A 23,941-nucleotide genomic window follows, 5' to 3' on the forward strand; every position below is an offset into this window, starting at 1 on the left:
TCTGTGTCTGTGATTCTGTTTCTGTTTCATAGATAGGTTCATTTGTGTCATATTTTAGATTCCACGTATAAGTGATACCATATGGTATTTGTCTTTCTCTTTCTGACTTACTTTGCTTAGTGTGATAATCTTTATGTCCCTCCATGTAGCTGCAAATGGCATTATTTCATTCTTTTTTATGGCTGGGTAATATTCCATTGTATGTATACACCATACCTTTTTTATCCATTCATCTGTCGATGGACATTTAGGTTGTTTCCATATCTTGGCTATTGTACGAGTGCTGCTGTGAACCTAGGAGGTGCTTGTATCTTTTTGAATTCTAGTTTTGTCTGGATATATGCCCAGGAGTGGGATTGCTGGATCATACAGTAATTCTATTTTTAGTTTTCTGAGGAACCTCGATACTGTTCTCCACAAGGATTCTTTCAATTATAATTAATAGAAGTCCATCTCAAACTGAAGCAGAAAGGAGAATTTATTGGTTCATATAACCAAAAAAGGCATGAATGCATCTGGCCTCAGGAGACTGGGTTCAGGGCCATAAGACATCAGAACATCTGTGTTTCCATTTTACATTTTGGCATATGCCTATGTGTTGGACTCATTTTTGCAGTCATTAACTTTAAAAAATTTACTGTTTTCATTATTGGGGAACATAGCTCCTGGTCGCTTTAGGGTTACATCTTTACAGTTCATGATGGAATAGGAAAGAGCTAGTTCCTGTTGGGAAGACTTCAGGAAGTGAATGATTTGGCCCAGTCTACTTTACATGCTCACTTGTGGTTGAGGGGGTCTGACTGATAGCCCCACTGAAATCACATAGAGTGGGAAAATTTCTGTAAAAAGTGAGGATTAGGAATGCTGGGCACACAGAACAGTAAGGAGATAAGACTGCCTGATGCACATACACTACATGCACACAAAGCAACAGTTAATGTCACACATGTGATAGCAGTAGAATGTGCCAGGGACTTCCCTGGTGGCGCAGTGGTTAAGAATCTGCCTGCCAATGCAGGGGACACGGGTTCGAGCCCTGGTCCGGGAAGATCCCACATGCCGCGGAGCAACTAAGCGCATGCGCCACAACTACTGAAGCCTGTGTACCTAGAGCCCGTGCTCCACAGCAAGAGAAGCCACCGCAATGAGAAGCCCGTGCACCGCCACAAAGAGTAGCCCCCGCTTTCTGTAACAAGAGAAAGCCTGCGTGCAGCAACAAAAACCCAACACAGCCAAAAATAAATTAAAAAAAAAAAGGCTTCTCTTAATCTACATGGTTAATTTCCAATTTAAAAAAAAAAAAAGTAGAATGCGCCAGATGACTTCACAGACTGGGGGAAATAATTTCCAAGATTGAAAAAACTGAGTCTTGATGCGTGGATTGGATTTTTGTCAGTGAAGAGGAAGCATGAGAGGAGATCCAGGCAGTAGGAAACAGTGAGGTATGGACTGGAGACTTGTGCAAGGTATGTACTGGAGACTTGTTTTGGAGAACTGTGAATAGAACAAATCTCGTGTCATTGGGAGAAGATCAGGAGGATAGGTTTGGCTGAGAGTGTTAAGGGCCTTGAATGTAAGAAGAAGGAATTTGCCTTTTATTCTGTGTGCCGTGGGGGGGGCCAATGAAACATTTTGATGAAGGGAAAAAGCAATTTCAGGAATGGAAGTGGAGGAGCATAAGAGTGATTTTAGATTCAGAAAAACTAGATAAACGAATAATAGAATTTATTTTCAGAGGAACTAGGCACTACCGTTCCTAACATGGAAAACCTACAAGGACTGTGAACAAATCACTTAACTGCCTTCTATTTGCCTCTTCAGTAAAATAAAATAAATATATTGTACTAATATTTCCTTACATCAGATTAGAGTTAATATATAAAATTGTTTCAATAGAAAATATTGTGTTGTAATAGGCATTATTGCTTTATAAATGACTTATTAACTTTTTTTTTTTCGATACGCGGGCCACTCACTGTTGTGGCCTCTCCTGTTGCGGAGCATAGGCTCTGGACGCGCAGGCTCAGTGGCCATGGCTCATGGGCCCAGCTGCTTCGTGGCATGTGGGATCTTCCCGGACCAGGGCACGAACCCATCTCCCCTGCATCGGCAGGCAGACTCTCAACCACTGCTCCACCAGGGAAGCCCATGACTTATTAACTTTGATATGTATGAGAGAGTATTTTTCTCTGTGGTATTTGGAGATTATAAGTTGGAAATAGATTGTTGATTGAAGAGATGACCTTTACATTTTATTAGCTCATAAAGTAAATGGAACTAATACCTTGGGTTGCATTTTCTTTTAAATTATTTTAATTAGGTAGATGACAGAAACAAGTTCTGAAACTAAACTTTAGCGCTACGTGTTAATTTTTTCCCCTTCTAGTCATATATATTTTTTTAATTACTAAGAATTCTCAAAACTGCCTTTGTAACTGTGATTTTTGACACCTATGCCCTAAATCAGTGCTATAACTGCTGTGTGCACTGCTTGCGCTCCTGGGTCTCAAATTCTTGGAGAGAAAGCTTCACCTCTTCTGTCTGTACCTCGCCCTAATAATTCACTGTCTCTTTGGCCAGGATGGGAGACAGACCCTTGCTGTCCTCTACCATCTATCCTTCATGCCTCTACTCTTAGATCCCCCATTTGCCATTCTGCAAACCACCTCTTTGAAATCTTTATTCTTCTCCTGACCTCACCAGACATTACATGCTCTCCTCCCCACCTCATGACTGAAACTCGTTTGGGACTCAGTTGGGGTACCTAGTTTATCTCTTACATTAAAGCATATTCACCCCCTTAAAAATTTCTCTTTGCCTGTAGTGTGTTTGAAACACATTTTTAAAAGATAGTTTCTGGGGCTCCCCTGGTGGCGCAGTGGTTGAGAGTCCACCTGCCAATGCAGGGGAGATGGGTTCGTGCCCCGGTCCGGGAAGATCCCACATGCCGTGGAGCGGCTGGGCCCGTGAGCCATGGCCACTGAGCCTGCACGTCTGGAGCCTGTGCTCCGCAACGGGAGAGGCCACAACAGTGACAGGCCTGCGAACCACCACCCCCCCCGCAAAAAAAAGATAGTTTCTGACTTGAAGTGCTCTTTTCTTGAAGTGCAAAAAGATAACCCAATAGTTCTTAATTTATAAGCAGCTGGTTTTCATGTAAAAGAGGAAACTCTGAATTCTGTTCTGATGGCTAGTGTTTGTATTAAAAGATTTAGCAATGGTGGTTTCTTTTATTTCACATATAGGAAAGTAAACTTTAGTGTTGATTCTATGATATTTTTGTATTACTAGAGTTACACTGAAAAGAGTACAACTTTAGAGACATTGTGGAATGCTTATATAGATGCAGTGTGCTTATACATGGTATAGGCAAATACGATGGACTTAATTTTTAAAAATCCTTACAGCTTTTAAAAACTGTGGAAGTAATACTCAAAGCCTCTTAACTCATTTCCCCAAGTGTATCCCCACTTCTTCCCTCACCCAGCTCAGGTAACTGCTATAAATGATTTGATATTTCTTTCTATGTATATATAAATAAGTTATGTACATACTTTTAAAAAGTAACTTGTGGAATAATAATTTCAGACACTTACATAGTACTTTGTACCAGGTACTATTCTAAGCACTTAATGTATATTAACTGTAATCTTCACCATAATCCTATGAAGTATATGCTATTATCATCCCCATTTTTAAAGATGAGGAAACTGAGACACAGGAAGGCTGAGTGCCTGCCTTGTCCATTGTCACACAACCAGTAAGTTGTAGAGCCAAGATTCAAACTCAGGCATTCTGGTTTTGGAGTCTGTATATTCAGCCATTATCTCTACTGGGAAGATGCATAACCTTTCTGTGGCCAGTAAGTCAGAACAAACCTACCTTTGTCCCAGAGCATGGACTTGAGAAACCAAATCTTGGTTTTGCTTTTTAAACCTTTTAAGTAAAATTTTATTATGTATCAATTGTCTTTTATAGCTGTCATCTTTAATCTAGTGGTACTTTTTTTGGCGGTGAGGGGGGCAAGCGTCAAATTCCATTTTGAGAATATAATGAATGTTACAGATCATGTCTGCAGGAAGATTCACGTATGCCAAAATAAAAATTTACCAACCATATCAGAATATTTATGGACTTCTGGAAGCCCATCTTTGGATTCATTTAAGAACCACTACTTAAAACATTTCAGCTTGTCTTTTTTCTCTACATTGTGTATACATTTTATTTTTTTAGCCTGCCCTTAATGTTACTGACTTACTTTCTTTTACAGGATTGTTTCTACTTCTTGTTTTGCCATTTTTCTTTTTTTTCTTCTTCATTTAGTATGATCACAGACTCATGGATTTTTATTTATTTCATATGATATAAACAGTCATTCTGATTGTAATTCTCAAATTGTCCTAATGCTTTTAAAGTTCTCCTGTGAGGATTTCCTCTGTAGAGACACCTGCTTTCATCTGCTTTATTCTGATAATTGACAATATTTGGTCTTAGGTCTTAAAGTGTGTGCTATTTTTACTTTTTTGACGTAAAAGTCAGTTATATAAAATTTCCTTGTTTTCTGCAATTAGTTTTCTTTTATGTTTATTTATCATTGTTTGCATACTTTTTTTTCTTTTTTTGTGTTTAAAAAAATCCTTATTTGAGAGATAATTCACATACCATATAGCTCACCCTTTAAAGTGTACAATTCACTTATTTTTAGTGTATTTATAGAGTTGTGCGTTCATCACCACTACCTTAATTCCAGAACATTTTCATCACTCCAAAAAGAAACCCTGTACCCATCAGCAGTCACTCCCCATTCCCTCTCCGTCACCCCAGCAACGTCTAGTCAACTTTTTGTCTAGTGATTTGTCTGTTCTGGGCATTTCAAGTAAATGGAATCATACAATATGTGGCCGTCTGTGTCTGGCTTCTTTCACAGGGCATAATGTTTTCAAGATTCATCCATGTTGTAGCATATGTCAGTACTTCATTCCTTTTTATGGCTGGTAATATCCCATTGTATGGGTATACCACATTTTGTTTATCTCTTTACCAATTGATGGATATTTGAATTCTTTCCACTTTTTGGCTGTTATGAATAATTGTGCCATGAATATTCATGTACAAGTTTTTGTGTGAATGTTTTCAATTCTTTCGGAAATATGCACAGAGTGGAATTGCTGGATCATGTGGTAGTTTTTAATTTTTTGAGGAATTGCCATGTTGTTTTCCATAGCACCTGCATCATTTTACATGTCCTCCAGCAGTGCACTAGGGTTCCACTTTCTCCACATCTTTGCCAAAACTTGTTATTTTCTGCCTTTTTTAAAAAAAAATTATTTATTTTATTTATTTTTGGCTGCATTGGATCTTTGTTGCTGCGTGTGGGCCTTCTAGTTGCGGCGAGTGGGGGCTGCTCTTCGTTGCGGTGCGCAGGCTTCTCATTGCGGTGGCTTCCCTTGTTCTGAAGCATGGGCTGTAGGCGTGTGGGCTTCAGTAGTTGTGGCACGTGGGCTCAGTAGTTGTGGCTCATGGGCTCTAAAGCATAGGCTCAGTAGCTGTGGCGCACAGCCTTAGTTGCTCAGTAGCTGTGGCGCACAGGCTTAGTGGGATATTCCTGGACCAGGGCTCGAACCTGTGTCCCCTGCATTGGCAGGAGGATTCTTAACCACTGTGCCACCAGGGAAGCCTTTTTCTGCCTTTTTGATGATAGCAATTCTGGTGGGTGTAAGGTGGTATCTCATTGTGGGTTTGATTTGCATTTCCCTAATGGCTAACGATGTTGAGCCTCTTTTCATGTGCTGTTGTTCATTTGTATATATTTTTTGGTGAAATGTCTATTAAAATCCTTTGCCTGTTTTTGAATTGGGTTTTTTATTTTTGTTGTTTATTACTTTCTTTATATATTTTTTAATATTTAAAGGCTTTTAAGAGTTGATTTGTAAATATTTTCTGCTGGTCTACAGACTATCTTTTCACTCTCTTAATAGTGTCCCTTGCTGCACAAAAGCTTTTAATTTTGTTGAAATTCAATTAATCTATTTTCTTTTGTTGTTCTTATCCAAGAAACTGTTGCCAAATCAGATGTCATGAGTATTTGCCCTATTTTTTTTTCTGACAGTCTTATAATTTCAGCTCTTATATTTAGGTCTTTGATCCATTTTGAATTAATTTTGTATATAGTGTAAGGTAAGGATTCAACTTCATTATCTTGCATGTGGATATTCAGTTTTCCTAGCAGTACTTGCTGAACAGTTTTTTTTTAAAATTTTATTTATTTTATTTTTAATTTTTTGGCCACACTGCATGGCATGTGGGATCTCAGTACCCTGACCAGGGATTGAACCCGCGTCCCCTGCATTGGAAGTGCGGAGTCTTAACCACTGGAGCGCCAGGGAAGTCCCTGCTGAACAGTCTTTTCTTTCCCCATTTAATGGCCTTCAAACCTTGTTAAAATCTATTGGCTACATGTGGCAGGATTCATTTCTGGCTCTTAATTATATTCCATTGATCTATATATCCTTATGCCAGTACCACACTATTTTGATTATTGTAGTTTTGAAGTAAGTTTTGAAACTTGAAAGTGTGAGTCATCCAACTTTGTTCTTTTTTAAGATTGCTTTGGGTATTTGGGGCCTCTGGAAACTCCATATGAATTTTAGGATGTGTTTTTCTATTTCTTGGGGATTGTGGTAGGGATTCCATTGAAACTGTAGATTACCTTGGGTAGAATTGTCATCTTAACAGTATCAATTCTACCAATCCATGAACATGGGATATCTTTCTACTTACTTAGATCTTTAATTTCTCTCAGCAGTGTTTTGTAGTTTTTAGTCTTGTACCTCTTTGGTTAAATTTATTCCTAAGTATCTTATTATTTTTGGTGCTATTGTATATGGAATTGTATAGCTGAAGGCTGTTTTATTAAGTTCTCCATCTCTTTTTTTCCCTTGCAGTGTTTTGTTAAAGAAACTGAATCTTTTGTCTCATGGTGTGAATCTTGCTAATCATGTTTCTGTGAATTCATTTAATATGCTCCTTTTTCCTGGTATTTCCTTTAAGTTGGCAGTTAGTTCTATAGGCGTCCCCATATTAAGGTTTGAGGTTTTTTTTTAAATAAATGATTACTTTATAGATGGCATTATGTACTTTGTTCAGTAGTTACATAGTTTCTTGTTTCCTCTTTTTGTGATGTTAGAGCTATTGATGATCATTTCCTATACCCATACATTTATTGGGGGTTGCAAAATGGTGATATTCTACCTTTGCCATCACTTCTTTGTTTATTGTCTAGGATATTTTTTATAAAGAGAAACTTTTCCTTAACTACTTGGGTATTCAGAGGTATATAGTTTGTAAAGGAAAATCATGATATATGTTCTGTTTTTTTTTTTTCCTGTTTTGCTAATTTTCACAGTAGTGAGTTGATTCCCTTAGCAATCTCTGAAAAGTGACCATAAGCTTTTTTTTGAACCATTGTTATTATTAACTCAGAGATTTAAATATACTGATATACTATTCTTTTAGTGAGTAGTGGGACTCTCCTGGTGTTGAAAGTCCTTTTGACCTGACCATAGTAGTTTTTGACAGCTTCCTTGGTTTTTAGTATGACAAGATATTCTATGCTTATCTTAAGCATTTCCTGTCCTAAACTTGGCATTTTCCCAAGGAGCCCTGGTTCCTTTTAGTGAGAAAGAGTATATTTAGAAATCACAATTTCAGTGCTAGAGATTTGTCATTGTTTCTAGTGTCTTGTCAGGAACTGTGCATTGCTACATTGTCTTTACTTAACTTCATAAATCTTACATCTGCATCTTTCCTCCCTTAAAAACAAATTCCTAAGTAATTACTTACTTGCCTTATTCCCCATTACTCACACAACAGTCTTAGAATAGCATTACTATCACTGTATCAACAATATGATTAGTGAAAGCAGATTAAGATTTTTTTGAAGTTCTTTTTATCCTTAGAATATATTCCATTAGGGATATTTGGTCAAATTACTTTCTTTTGACATTACTTGGAATAGTTCCTCTCTTTTTGGTTATACTGCTAACTTGGCTGTACATCTAGGTTTATTTAATTCATTTTACTTTCCATTTTTAGGGCTTTTTTGTTGTTAATTTATAGCTCAGTTTTGCTATTATAGAGAACAGTATGCTGCAGATCTTGCTGCATATATATTTATTTACTTGATGTTTATCGAGTATTGATTTCTAGAAGTGGAATTGTGTCAAAGCATGTGAAATCTTAAAATGGACCCATTTCTACCACCTTTTTTTTTTTTTTTTTTTTTTTTTTGCGGTACGCGGGCCTCTCACTGTTGTGGCCTCTCCCGTTGCGGAGCACAGGCTCCGGACGCGCAGGCTCAGCGGCCACGGCTCACGGGCCCAGCCGCTCCGTGGCACGTGGGATCTTCCCGGACCAGGGCACGAACCCGCGTCCCCCGCATCGGCAGGCGGACTCTCAACCACTGCGCCACCAGGGAAGCCCCTACCACCTTTTTAAGAAAAAAATCTTACACTTTGTATTCTGGTCATATATGTGCACATCTTTATCAGCACTGTTTGGGTATTAATCTTTGACAATCTGATAAAAAAATAAAAATGATACTTTTTAGCAATCTTTGTTACTGTGGTTAATATTTTTTCATGTGTTTTTTGGCCTATTTGTATCTTTCGCCCAGTTTTCTTATGGGCAAAAAAAAGTCTGTATTTTTCTTTTTGATTGTAAAAACTATGTCCATACTGAATGTAGAACATTTTGATTCTTGCTGGCATTTTTCCATTTTTCTTTTAGAATTTTTAGATATTATATATGGACATCTAAAAAGTTTTACATGTAGTAAAATCCATTATTTGTTCAGAACAAACCAGTTTATAGGTTTGATGCAATCCAGTCAAAATGCCACCAGTACCTTTCACTGAATTTTTTTGTTTTGTTTTGTTTTTTTTGCTTTTTTTTTTTTAACATAACAGCTTTATTAAGCTGTAATTCACATATCACACAATTCACCTGTTGAGTGTACAATTCAATGTTTTTTAGTATAGTTACAGAGTTTCATATTTTAATCATCTCCAAAGGAAACCCTGTGCCCATTTGTGGCCCAGTCCCCTGTTCCCCAGCCCCAGGCAACCCTAATTTACATTCTGTCTCTATGGATTGCTTATTCTGGGCATTTCATATAAATGGAATCATAGCATATGTGGGGTTTTTTTTGCGACTGGCTTCTTCCACTTAACGTTTTCAAACTTCATCCTTGTCGTATCAGTATTCCATTCCTTTTATTGCTGAATAATATTCTGCTGTGTGGATATACTGTATTTTGTTTATCCATTCATCAGTTGATGGGCATTTAGCTTGTTTCCATCTTTTAGCTCTTGTGAATAATGCTGCCATGAATATTTGTGTACAAGTTTCTGCGTGGTCATATGCTTCATTTCTTTTTTTTTTTTCATTTTAACATCTTTATTGGAGTATAATTGCTTTACAATGGTATGTTAGTTTCAGCTTCACAACAAAATGAATCAGTTATATATATACATATGTTCCCATATCTCTTCCTGCTTGCATCTCCCTCCCTCCCACCCTCCCTATCCCACTCCTCCAGGCGGTCACAAAGCACCGAGCTGATCTCCCTGTGCTATGCGGCTGCTTCCCACTAGCTATCTACCTTATGTTTGGTAGTGTATATATGTCCATGCCTCTCTCTCGCTTTGTCACAGTTTACCCTTCCTCCTCCCCATAGCCTCAAGTCCATTCTCTAGTAAGTCTGTGTCTTTATTCCTGTTTCACCCCTAGGTTTTGCATGACATTTTTTTTTCTTAAATTCCATATATGTGTCTTAGCATACGGTATTTGTCTCTCTCTTTCTGACTTACTTCACTCTGTATGACAGACTCTAGGTCTATCCACCTCATTACAAATAGCTCAATTTCGTTTCTTTTTATGGCTGAGTAATATTCCATTGTATATATGTGCCACATCTTCTTTATCCATTCATCCAATGATGGACACTTAGGTTGTTTCCATCTCTGGGCCATTGTAAATAGAGCTGCAATGAACATTGTGGTACATGACTCTTTTTGAATTATGGTTTTCTTAGGGTGTATGCCCAGTAGTGGGATTGCTGGGTCATATGGTAGTTCTATTTGTAGTTTTTTAAGGAACCTCCATACTGTTCTCCACAGTGGCTGTATCAATTTACATTCCCACCAACAGTGTAAGAGTGTTCCCTTTTCTCCACACCCTCTCCAGCATTTATTGTCTGTAGATTTTTTGATGATGGCCATTCTGACTGGTGTGAGATGATATCTCATTGTAGTTTTGATTTGCATTTCTCTAATGATTAGTGATGTTGAGCATTCTTTCATGTGTTTGTTGGCAGTCTGTATATCTTCTTTGGAGAAATGTCTATTGAGGTCTTCTGCCCATTTTTGGATTGGGTTGTTTGCTTTTTTGTTATTAAGCTGCATGAGCTGCTTATAAATTTTGGAGATTAATCCTTTGTCAGTTGCTTCATTTGCAAATATTTTCTCCCATTCTGAGGGTTGTCTTTTGGTCTTCTTTATGGTTTCCTTTGCTGCACAAAAGCTTTTAAGTTTCATTACGTCCCATTTGTTTACTTTTGTTTTTATTTCCATTTCTCTAGGAGGTGGGTCAAAAAGGATCTTGCTGTGATTTATGTCATAGAGTGTCCTGCCTATGTTTTCCTCTAAGAGTTTGATAGTGTCTGGCCTTACATTTAGGTCTTTAATCCATTTTGAGCTTATTTTTGTGTATGGTGTTAGGGAGTGATCTAATCTCATACTTTTACATGTAGCTGTCCAGTTTCCCCAGCACCACTTATTGAAGAGGCTGTCCTTTCTCCACTGTACATTCCTGCCTCCTTTATCAAAGATAAGGTGACCATATGTGCGTGGGTTTATCTCTGGGCTTTCTATCCTGTTCCATTGATCTATATTTCTGTTTTTGTGCCAGTATCATACTGTCTTGATTACTGTAGCTTTGTAGTATAGTCTGAAGCCAGGAAGCCTGATTCCTCCAGCTCCGTTTTTCGTTCTCAAGATGGCTTTGGCTCTTCGGGGTCTTTTGTGTTTCCATACAAATTGTGAAATTTTTTGTTCTAGTTCTGTGAAAAATGCCATTGGTAATTTGATAGGGATTGCATTGAATCTGTAGATTGCTTTGGGTAGTAGAGTCATTTTCACAATGTTGATTCTTCCAATCCAAGAACATGGTATATCTCTCCATCTATTTGTATCATCTTTAATTTCTTTCATCAGTGTCTTATAATTTCCTGCATACAGGTCTTTTGTCTCCTTAGGTAGGTTTATTCCTAGATATTTTATTCTTTTTGTTGCAATGGTAAATGGGAGTGTTTTCTTGATTTCACTTTCAGATTTTTCATCCTTAGTGTATAGGAATGCCAGAGATTTCTGTGCATTAATCTTGTATCCTGCTACTTTACCAAATTCATTGATTAGCTCTAGTAGTTTTCTGGTAGCATCTTTAGGATTCTCTATGTATAGTATCATGTCATCTGCAAAGAGTGACAGCTTTACTTCTTCTTTTCCGATTTGGATTCCTTTTATTTCCTTTTCTTCTCTGATTGCTGTGGCTAAAACTTCCAAAACTATGTTGAATAAGAGTGGTGAGAGTGGGCAACCTTGTCTTGTTCCTGATGTTAGTGGAAATGCTTTCAGTTTTTCACCATTGAGGACGATGTTGGCTGTGGGTTTGTCATATATGGCCTTTATTATGTTGAGGTAAGTTCCCTCTATGCCTACTTTCTGGAGGGTTTTTATCATAAATGGGTGTTGAATTTTCTCGAAAGCTTTTTCTGCATCTATTGAGATGATCATATGGTTTTTCTCCTTCAATTTGTTAATATGGTGTATCACGTTGATTGATTTGTGTATATTGAAGAATCCTTGCATTCCTGGAATAAACCCCACTTGATCATGGTGTATGATCCGTTTAATGTGCTGTTGGATTCTGTTTGCTAGTATTTTGTTGAGGATTTTTGCATCTGTGTTCATCAGCCTTTCACTGAATTTTATAATCATTTTCTCCAGTTTGTAAGAAGAAACGTAGGAGGGCTTCCCTGGTGGTGCAGTGGTTGAGAGTCCACGTGCCAATGCAGGGGACACGGGTTCAAGCCCTGGCCCAGGAGGATCCCACATGCCGTGGAGCAGCTAAGCCCAACTGAGCCTGCGCTCTAGAGCTCGCGTGCCACAACTACTGAAGCCCGCACGCCTAAGAGCCCGTGCTCCACAACAAGAGGAGCCACTGCAATGAGGAGCCCTTGCACCACAACGAACAGTAGTCCCCACTCGCCGCAACCAGAGAAAACCCGGACACAGCAGTGAAGACCCAATGCAGCCAAAAAAAAAAGAAGAAAAAAACAAACATAGGAGCTTAGTCTTAAAAGGGTAATGGGGGGAGGTACTTAACTTTACCATGTGAGGTAATAGCAATTAAAAGTGGGATATTGGGACAAGAATGATTGATACTTGAAACAGAATAATGTTCCAGAAATACATTCTTTTTTTTTTTTTTTTTTGCGGTACGCGGGCCTCTCGCTGTTGTGGCCTCTCCCGTTGCGGAGCGCAGACTCCAGACGCGCAGGCTCAGCGGCCATGGCTCACGGGCCCAGCCGCTCCGCAGCATGTGGGATCTTCCCGGACCGGGGCACGAACCCGCGTCCCCAGCATCGGCAGGCGGACTCTGAACCACTGCGCCACCAGGGAAGCCCCAGAAATACATTCTTTATATTTATGAAACTAGTATATGATAAATGAAATATCTATGTAAACAATTAGAAAGAAGAAAACTAATTTAATAGTAAAGGAGGCAGAATAATATGGGTCAATCCTGCAGTACAGTTCTTGTAGTGAGTATCTTTTGTTTGAGTTGGTGGGGGAAAGAATTGAGTGGAAAGAGGTAGATATTTTTCTCTGAGCCACACTGATAGAAAGTCAGTTTGGACTATGAGTCTATTACCATGACAACTCATTTTTGAAATCAGAAGAGATTTGATTTTGTAGCATTATATGGGTGGGGTGGTACAACAGTCCAAGATTGTATAGTGGATTTGCTTCAGAATGCATCTTTTGACCCTTCTTTCATGATCTAGCAAAGATTAAGCTTTCCCTCATGAGTGTGTGCATGTGTGTGTGTGTGTGTGTGTGTATAGGTATGTATATAAAGGTAGAACTATTAGAGAAGTATGTATACACTGTAGACTAAATAGGTAAGGTGAACAAGAGGCAAATAAAAATATTCTTATAACCTAGTTGCAACCACTTTTATTTGTATATTCCACAAAAAAATGGAATCATGGTATAAATATTGTTTATAATCTTTTTCTACTTAACACAGTATGAAAGATTTCAAGCTAAATATTTGTAAAAATTTTAAAATTAGTGTATCTGTCTCTGTTAACATGTTTTTCAAACGTCTTCAATCTTATTTTGCCACTGATGAATTCTTAATTACTTGGGGATTAAGATGGCACAAAACTGAAAGAATAATGGTAAAGGGCATAGTTGTTGCTGTTTTGTTTTGTTTTGTTTGGAGAATGGGCTGAGAAGGGGCACCAGTGGGTGTGAGCGATCACTTAGGAGGCCATTGCAGGAGTCCAGGCGAACTTGGATTCAAAAGGTAAAAAAAGGTTACGAAGCTGCAAAGAGCTGCTGTTATTATGTTTGTATTTATCTGTCGGGGTCTGGGCAGGAAAGAGATTGCACAGTCAAATGGGGTAATCTGAACAGGGTTTAATAAAGGGACTACTTCTGAAGGTGAGGCAGGAGCTAGGGAAACGAATAAGGTGCAGTACCCCGGTGGTTGGTTCCACCACTAGGACTGAAGGGGCAAGTGAGGGAACAGTTACAGAAACTCACAGGAGCTGTGGCCTTCAGCAGAGGGATGCAGCCAGCTCCCAGGGCTCAGCAGGAATAAACATCCCAACCTTATTATCCGCCTGTTCTCCAGCATCTGGCAGTGTTCTCCACCGGATTTACCCAACCAGCCACGGGGCAAAGAGGAGGCTGTTGATGCTGCCCGAGAGGGCAGGCTCTCCGGGGTATAGAGCGAGGTGGAGGAGGGTAGAAAGTGGATCTCAGGGTCAAACAAATCTTGCAACATCATATGGATCATGCATTTTTTCCCTCTCATCTCACAGCCCTTCCCCTGCCACCACCAATGAAATGATAAATTCTTTGTAGGTGGAGATTATTTTCTTTTTAAAAAATTTTTATTTTATATTGGAGTACAGTTGATTAACAATGTTGTGTTAGTTTCAGGTGTACAGCAAAGTGATTCAATTATACGTATATATGTATCTATTCTTTTTCTAATTCTTGAAGCTCGCAGTGACCAGTAACTTCTAATGTACCTGACAGACAGAGGAGAATAGAGTGAAACAGTCTATAACTAATAGGTTTATTCTTTGTGATATTCCTGCAAACAGAGTATAGGCCTGAAAGTAGATCCATGATTACAGGGAGAAAGATCTGCTTTCTTTTGAGCCTCTTGCTTTTCTAGCAAATATAATTTTTTTCTTTTCTACTTATACATTAATTTAAAAAATCACTTGAAAGCCAGTCTTGAATGAAGATAGTTATTAAAGTGGAAAGTTTACATATGTTCTCTGAATAGGCATGAAACACCCAATTTCAAACAAGGAAAGCCGTTGGTAATTTTAATGTTCTTGTCAATTAGTGACAGAGGTTAGGAAGACAGGAGTGATGAATGCTTTGAAGATTGAAATAATAGCAAGGCCCTCGATAAAGAATTTGTTAGGGAGTACATAGAAGATCTGGTGAAGTTAAATTCCTAAATGCTAATGCAATTCATTGTAGTTTTACTATAAGCCATGGCTCAGAGATTGCATACTTTTGACCTTAGGACACTTGTCTCATTGTTAGTATGTGGGTGCCTGCAAGGATTTGAGAGACGCTGGAACATGATTTTTTCTCCACTGTGATGAAGGGTTCAACCCAGTAAATCCTAGAGAAGACCATTTTTCCCCACTTGGTACTTAAAGGAGGATGCTGTTGAGTATTTGCTGTTTCTTAATATTTTCCAAATCTGTATGGCATTAAATGGTAGAAGTTGGTCTAACTGCTTTGTTATTTGTTTTTGTTCAGAATTTTGTTTTCCATGGGGAATTTACAGCAAAAGATTGAATAATGCTACTACTATTTAGAAATATAGCCAAATACTTTAATAAGAGCATACTAATTACCAATGTCTTAGTCCAGTTCAGACTGCTATAACAAAAATATTATAGACTGGGTAGCTTAAATAACAGACATTTATTTCTTGTAGTTCTAGAGGCTGAAAAGTCTGAGATCAGGGTGCTAGGATGGTCAGGTTTGGATAAAGGCCCTTGTCAGGTTTGCAGACTGCCGACTTCTGTGTCCTCACATGGTGAAAGGGGAGGGGGATCTCTCTGAGATCTTGATTTGTAAGTGCACTACTCCCATACATGAAGGAACCACTTTGATGACCTAATCACCTCCCACAGGCCCCATTTCCAAATGCCATCATACTGGGGATTACGTTTCAACATAGGAATTTTGGGGGGACACAAGTGTTATCTTTAGTAACCAGTAAGCAAATTTGATATCTTCAGTAGAGATTAAATATATACATATATATGTACACATACAAATAGGCTCATGCTATTCACACACACACACACAATTTTATAGCTTGGGCTTTTTTTTTTTTTTAAACAATGGAAAGGCTGATATTAGGTAGTATATGTTCCTCTGTTTCATCCTTTACATTTTTATGCACATTGTAGAATCAGTTTATTGATTTCCACAAAATGTCTATTGGGATTTTGGTTTAGATTGCATAGAATCTAATGATCAATTTGGGGAAAATCTGTATCTTTATACTGTTGAGTCTTGGAATTCATGAATAGGATGTATGCCTTCATTTATTAGACTTTTACTATATCTAATGTCATATAGTTTTCTGTATAGAGTTCTTCCATATGTCTCTTAGATTTATTTATAGTTACTTGACATTTTCAAAAAAATTAATTAATTAATTAATTAATTTTGGCTGTGTTGGGTCTTTGTTTCTGTGCGTGGGCTTTCTCTAGTTGCAGTGAGCGGGGACCACTCTTCATCACGGCGCGCAGGCCTCTCACTATCACGGCCTCTCTTGTTGTGGAGCACAGGCTCCAGATGCGCAGGCTCAGTAGTTGTGGCTCACGGGCCTAGTTGCTTCGCGGCATGTGGGATCTCCCCAGACCAGGGCTCGAACCCGTGTCCCCTGCATTAGCAGGCAGATTCTCAACCACTGCGCCACCAGTGAAGCCCTACTTGACATGTTTGGTGCTGTTATAAATTGTATATTTCTAAAACATTTCATTTTCTAGTTGTTTGTTCCTGTATAGACTTAAAAAAATTCATATTGTATCTAGTGACCTTGCTACACATTGACATATTTTCTGTGTTGGTTTATGTCTAGGTTCTTCGGGATTTTTTCAGACCTGCAGATAATGATACTATTATTTCTTTGTTTCTAATCATTATACCTTTTATTTCTTTTTCTGCTTTATTTGCACAGCGTGGCCCTTCAATGTAATGTTGAATAGAAATGGTAGTGGACATGCTTTTCTTATTCCTAACCTTAGTGATAAAATGCTGAGTATTTCACTAATATATATGATGTTTGCTATAGATACATTGTACATAACCTTCATCATATTAAGGAAGTTCCCTTCTATTCTTAGATTATTAAGAATTTTAGTCACGAGTAGACGTTGAATTTTATCAAATGCCTCTTCTGCATTTATGGATATGATCATGTGATTTTTTTCCCCTTTATTGATTTTTTTAATATTAAACCAATTGCGCTCTGGAATAAGCCCAAATTGGTCATGGTTATTCTTTTTATATATAGTTGGATTTGATTTACTATTTATTTATTTATTCATTCATTCATTCATGCATGCATGCATGCATGACCACATGGCTTGTGGGATCTTAGCTCCCCGACCAGGGATCGAACCTGGAAATCATGGCAGTGAAAGTGCCGAGTCCTAACCACTGTACCACCAGGGAATTCCCAGTTTGCCTTTTATTTTTTATTTATTTTTAACATTTTTATTCGAGTATAATTGCTTTACAATGGTCTCTTAGTTTCTGCTTTATAACGAAGTGAATCAGTTATACATATACATATATCCCCATATCTCTTCCCTCTTGCGTCTCCCTTCCTCCCACCCTCCCTATCCCACCCTTCTAGCTGGTCACAAAACACCGAGCTGATCTCCCTGTGCTATGCAACTGCTTCCCACTAGCTATCTATTTTACATTTGGTAGTGTATATATGTCCATATATACACTAACACTCTCTCACTTTGTCCCAGCTTACCCTTTCCCCTCCCTGTGTCCTCAAGTCCATTCTCTAGTAGGTCTGCGTCTTTTTTCCCGTCTTGTCCCTAAGTTCTTCATGATGATTTTTTTTTTTTAGATTCCATATATATGTGTTAGCATATGGTATTTGTTTTTCTCTTTCTGACTTACTTCACTCTGTATGACAGACTCTAGGTCCATCCACCTCACTACAAATAACTCAGTTTTGTTTCTTTTTATGGCTGAGTAGTATTCCATCGTATATATGTGCCTCATCTTCTTTATCCATTCATCTGTTGATGGACACTTAGGTTGCTTCCATGTCCTGGCTATTGTAAATAGAGCTGCAATGAACATTGTGGTACATGACTCTTTTTGAATTATGGTTTTCTCAGGGTAAATGCCCAGTAGTGGGATTGCTGGGTTGTATGGTAGTTCTATTTTTAGTTTTTTAAGGAACCTCCATACTGTTCTCCATAGTGGCTGTATCAATTTACATTCCCACCACCAGGGTAGGAGGGTTCCCTTTTCTCCACACCGTCTCCAGCATTTATTGTTTGTAGATTTTTTGGTGATGGCCATTCTGACCGGTGTGAGATGATATCTCATTGTAGTTTTGTTTTGCATTTCTCTAATGATTAATGATGTTGAGCATTCTTTCACGTGTTTGTTGGCAATCTGTCTATCTTCTTTGGAGAAATGTCTATTTAGGTCTTCTGCCCATTTTTGAATTGGGATTTTTTTTTTTTTTAAAGATTTTCTATCTGTGATCATGAGACAGATTGGCCTGTAACTTTCCTTTCTTATAATGCCTTTATCAGCTTTTACTTTCATGCTGAGTTAAAAATGAATTCTCATTTCCGTATTTCCTGGAGGGACTTATTTGTGGTTGGTGTTTCTTCTCCAGATGTTTGGACAAATTCGCTGGTAGAGTAGTCAGGACTTGTTATTTCATTTGTGGGAAAATTTTAATTACAGATTCACTTTTGTTTAATAGATACAGGACTATTCAAGTTTTTAACTGCTCTGTCAGTTTTTGTAAAGTTGATCTTTCTACAAATTTATCCTTCTATTCTAAATTTTCTAATTTTTTGTTATAAAGTTTTATCTAATGTCCTTTTATACATCATTTAATTATTATATTAATGTTTTTATTGGTGATACTGATAATTTATACCTTTTCTCTCTCTCTTTTTTTTTTGATCAGTCTTGCTTACGTGTCTATCAGTGTTAGTGTTTTCAAAGAACTAATTTTAGATTATAAGGCTTGATATATGATAGTGTACATCCTTTAAGATTGACAAGCCTTTTCTTGGTTCTTTGTATTATGTAAATTTTAGAATCATTTTATCAGTTTTCTAAAAATAAAAGTATGTGGGATTTTGATGAGTATAGATTTTCTCTGTTGTACATTTGCTTTTTACTTCATTAATTTTTGTTTTTTGTGGGGATTCTGTTTTTCAAAGCATAATCATTTATTTGGTGATCCTTTTAAAAATATCTGTTTGTCTGTTTATAGTAGATAATAAGCTTCTAATGATCATTTTTTCTTAATTGATACATACTTGCCCAGAAAGAACAGGCAAACACAAGATATGCTGAGGGGGAGAGAGAGGGAGACTCTGTTTACAGAAATGTTTTCACATACATATATGCACGCACACACCTCTAAGTAATAGTGATTTTGCCAAAGTATACCTCAGTGTTCTGAACCATTTAATATTACCTTTCAAAATATAGATTAAGTTGAAAGGGACTTACATATTTGAAAAATGAATTAGAAGGGAGAGTATATATTTAAGAAAATTTAGTGCTTTCATCGACACTGACCCTGTCTCACTATTTTAAAATGCTAATTGACATGTTTATTCTTGTTTTTTAGTGATATGCAGCTTTCGAGGATCTGTCCCTCAAGGATTGGTCTTAGAAATAGGAGAAACAGTCCAGATTCTTGAAAAATGTGAAGGTAAGTGGACCCATAAATTGTAAAACACAAATGGTGATCATTTTTGGCAGTATGATATGCATTTATTTTGTAGTATGAGGTTATAAGCAATCATTTTGAAGCTGTAATTAATCACATTATGATACACTGCTATAAAATCATTCCTGATCTATGTTCAGCATAAAGGATGAGCTATTTTGGCTCTAATATAATAGTGACAAATAACTATTGTTGGCTGTCAGAAAAGGATTTTTTTTAATTTTTAAATTTTATTTTACTTATTTTTTTTATACAACAGGTTCTTATTAGTCATAAATTTTATACACATCAGTGTATACATGTCAATCAGAACATGATTTTTACATACTATATCAAATGCTTAGTTTTGATTTCCTACAATTGAATAGATAATATTTCGCTACTGATTATCTGCATTTGAATAGAATCGAACTGTAATCAGTTCATTTTTATGTTTCTGTCTGATTGGCTGGACATGATCAGTCGTAATTAAAGCAAGGCAGTAAATGTGCTCAAATGAAGTTTGGCCTGACTGTCTTCTTCTGTGACATATTTGGGTATTTCTGCTATAATACTTATGCATTATTGAAAAATATCACATTCTTCAAAATTATGCACTGAAGTCAGCAAGATATGTGGAAAAAATATAGTTCTGGAGAAATCACCCACAATCAGAGCATGGACAAAAACAAAATTGATACCAAAATTGATAGCAGTTCAGCATGACTAGAAGCCACCTCAAATTATATAACAGAGTAGAAATGTTGCTATGTGGGCATGGAGATAGTACACATGGAAGTTGAACTCTGATCCAGTTACTGTTCAGATGGGTATGGGAGTAAGTGCAACCTACTATGACCCAGGAACCGTTTAAGTTGGGGAGTACACTTTTCTGGAAAGGGAGCTCTAGTGCAGGATGCATTTTAATAATTTTAAAGCAGAAGTATAAATAAAAACCCCTTCATGATAAAAAAAACTCTTAGCAAAATAAGAATAGAAGGGAGTTTTCCTAATCTGATAAAGGATATCTAAAAGCCTACAGCAAACATCATATTCAGTAGTGAAATATTGAAAGATTTCCAACTGACATCTAGAAATGAGACTATTATAAATTAAGACATTGTGGTTTGGGGGCAAAGACAGAATAATGAAACAGAGGGTCCAGAAATAGACCATCATGTTTATCATCCAGTGATATATGAAAAAGGTGGTATTGCAGTGCATGGGGAAATGATATCCTTTGCAATAAGTGATGCTGGGCTGATTGGAATGAAAAATGATGGCCTAGTCAATAAATGGTATTGGGTCAATATTGAAACCAATGAATCTTGAACCTGACTTCACAGCATATGCTCCAGATTCAATTCCAGATGGATGGTAGAATGTGAAATGTAAAACAGTCATGCACCTTAAAGGAAGCATAGGAAAATACTCTTTTTAACCTAGGGGTAGACAAAGATTTTTTATTGATAAGTTGTACTTTATTAAAATGAAGATATGTTGTTCAAAAGATATCATTAAGGAGAGGGAGAAGACAAGTCACAGAGTGAAAGAGCTATTTGATAAAGGACTTGTCTTCACATGGTGTTTGTCTTTCTCTTTCTGACTTATTTTGCTTAGTATGATAATCTCTAGGTCCATCCATTTAGCTGCAAATGGCATTATTTCATTCTTTTTTATGACTGAGTAATATTCCATTGTATATGTATACTACATCTTCTTTATCCATTCATCTGTTGGTGGACATTTAGGTTGTTTCCATATCTTGGCTATTGTAAGTAGTGCTGCTGTGAACATAGGGGTACATGTATCTTTTCGAATTATGGTTTTCTCCGGATACATGCCCAGGAGTGGGATTGCTGGATCATATGGCAACTCTACTTTTAGTTTTTTGAGGAAGCTCCATACTATTCTCCATAGTGGCTGCACCAGTTTACATTCCCACCAACAGTGTAAGAGGATTCCCTTTTCTCCACACCCTCTCCAGCATTTGTCAGACATCTTTTCTGACTTCACTGGTATGAAATTAGGAATTAACTACAAGAAGAAAACTGAGGGCTTCCCTGGTGGCACAGTGGTTGAGAGTCCGCCTACCGATGCAGGGGACACGGGTTCGTGCCCGGTCTGGGAGGATCCCACGTGCCGCGGAGAAGCTGGGCCCGTGAGCGATGGCCGCTGAGCCTGCGCGTCCAGAGCCTGTGCTTCGCAGCAGGAGAGGCCACACAGTGAGAGGCCCGTGTACTGCAAAAAAAAAAAAAGAAGAAAACTGAAAGAAAAAAAAAAGCCCACAAACATATGGAAACTAAACAACATGCTACTAAACAATCAATGGGTCATTGAAAAGTGAAAGAGAAAATCAAAAATTACCTGGAGACAAGTGAAAATGGAAACACAGTGATCCAAAATCTATGGGATGAAGATAAAACAGTTCTAAGAGGGAAGTTCATAGTGATACAAGCCTACTTCATGATACAAGAAAAATCTCAAACAATCAAAATGTACATTTAAAGAAACTAGAAAAAGAAGAACAAGCAAAGCCCACGGTTAGTAGAATAAAGGAAATAAAAGATCAGAGTGGAAATAACTGAAATAGAGACTAAAAAACAATAGAGAAGATCAATGAAACTAAGAGTTAGTTCTTTGAAAATATATACAGAATTGATAAACATTTAGTTAGATTCATCAAGAATAAAGGAGACAGGGCCCAAATAAATAAAATCAAGGATAAAAGAGGAGAAGTTACAACCAACGCCATACATACAGAAGATCATAAGCGATTACTATGAACAATTATACACTAATAAAATGGATAACATAGGAGAAATGGATAAATTCCTGGAAACGTACAAATTCCCAAGACTGAATCAGAAAGAAATAGAAAATATGAACAGACTGATTACCAGTAATGAAATTGAATCAGCAAAAGTCCAGGACCAGATGGCTTCACAGGCGAATTCTAGCAAACATTTAAAGAATAGTTAACACTTTCATTTTTCAAACTATTCAGAAACATCAATGAGGAAGGAACACTTCTGAACTCATTCTATGAGGCCAGCACATCCTTATAACAAAACCAGAGACATCACACACACACACAAAATTACAGGCCAGTATCACTGATGAATATAAATGCAAAAATCTACAACAAAATATTGTCAAATAAAATTCAACAATACATTACAAGGATCATACACCATGATCAAGTGGGATTTATCCCAGGGTTGCAAGGATGGTACAATATCTGCAAATCAATCAACAAGATACAGCACATTATCAGATTGAAGAATAAAAATCATATCATCTCAATAGATGCAGAAAATGCATTAGCCAAATTCAGTGTCTGTTTATGACAAAAACTGTCAACAAAGTAGGTACAGAGGGAACCTACCTCAACATAATAAAGGCCATGCATATATTAAATCCCACAGGTAACATCATACCCAGTGGAGAAAGTCTGAAGGCTTTTGCTGTAAGATCAGGAGTAAGACAAGGATCCTTACTTTCACCACTTTCATTCAACATAGTATTGGAAGTTATTGCCACAGCAGTTAGGCAAAAAAACAAAAACAAAAAAAGGAATCAGAATTGGAAAGGAAGAAATAAAACTGTCATTGTTTGTAGGTGGCATGATACTATATATAGAAAACCCCAAAGATTTCACAAAAAAACTTATTCAGGGCTTCCCTGGTGGCGCAGTGGTTGAGAGTCCGCCTGCCAACGCAGGGGACACACGTTCGTGCCCCAGTCCGGAAAGGTACCACATGCCGTGGAGCGGCTGGGCCCGTGAGCCATCGCCACTGAGCCTGCACGTCTGGAGCCTGTGCTCCTCAACGGGAGAGGCCACAACAGTGAGAGGCCCGCATACTGCAAAAACAAACAAACAAAAAAACCTGTTATTCAGTAAGTGAATTGTTATTCAAAAACTGACTTCAATAGGTGACTTCAGGAAAATTGCAGTATACAAAATTAATGTATAGAGGTCTGTTGCATCTCTCTATTTTAACAATGAACTATCAGAGGAATCAACAAAGTGATCCCATTTATAAATGCATCAAAAAGAGTAAAATACCTAGGAATAAATTTAACCAAGGAGGTGAATGACCTGTACTCTGAAAACTATGACATTGATGAAAGAAAGTGTAGACAAGACAAACAAATGGAAAGATGTACTATGTGCATGGATTGGACAAATCAATATCATGAAAATGACCATACTGCCCAAGGCATTCTACAGATTCAGTGCAGTCCCTATCAGAATACCAAAGGCATTTTCACAGAACTAGAACAGATAATCCTAAAATTTGCATGGAACCACAAAAGACCCTGCATAGTCAAAACAATGTTGAGAAGGAAGAACAAAGCTGGAAGTATCATGCTCCCAGGCTTGAAACTGTGCTACAAAGGTATAGTAATCCAAACAGTATGGTACTGGCACAAAAACAGACACATAGATCAATGGAACACAGTAAAGAGCCCAGAAATCAACGTATACTTACATGGTCAATTAATCTATGACAAAGGAGGCAAGAATATACAGTGGAGAAAAGACAACCTGTTCAATAAATAGTGTTTGGAAAACTGGACAGCTACATGCAAAAGAATCAAACTG

At 37.5% G+C, this 23,941-nt stretch overlaps 1 protein-coding gene across 1 annotated transcript in view; it reads left to right on the plus strand.

The window, feature by feature from the left end:
• Positions 1-23,941, plus strand: part of DOCK3 (dedicator of cytokinesis 3) — a 404,078-nt gene that overhangs the window by 13,345 nt on the left and 366,792 nt on the right. The window contains exon 2 of the mRNA XM_029243318.1: positions 19,252-19,335. Coding sequence (XP_029099151.1) covers positions 19,252-19,335 — 84 coding nt within the window. The remainder of the gene's footprint in view (positions 1-19,251; positions 19,336-23,941) is intronic.

Source organism: Monodon monoceros, unplaced genomic scaffold (genome assembly GCF_005190385.1).
Source record: "Monodon monoceros isolate NGI ecotype Baffin Bay Population unplaced genomic scaffold, NGI_Narwhal_1 Super_Scaffold_3, whole genome shotgun sequence".
Taxonomy (NCBI): domain Eukaryota; kingdom Metazoa; phylum Chordata; class Mammalia; order Artiodactyla; family Monodontidae; genus Monodon; species Monodon monoceros.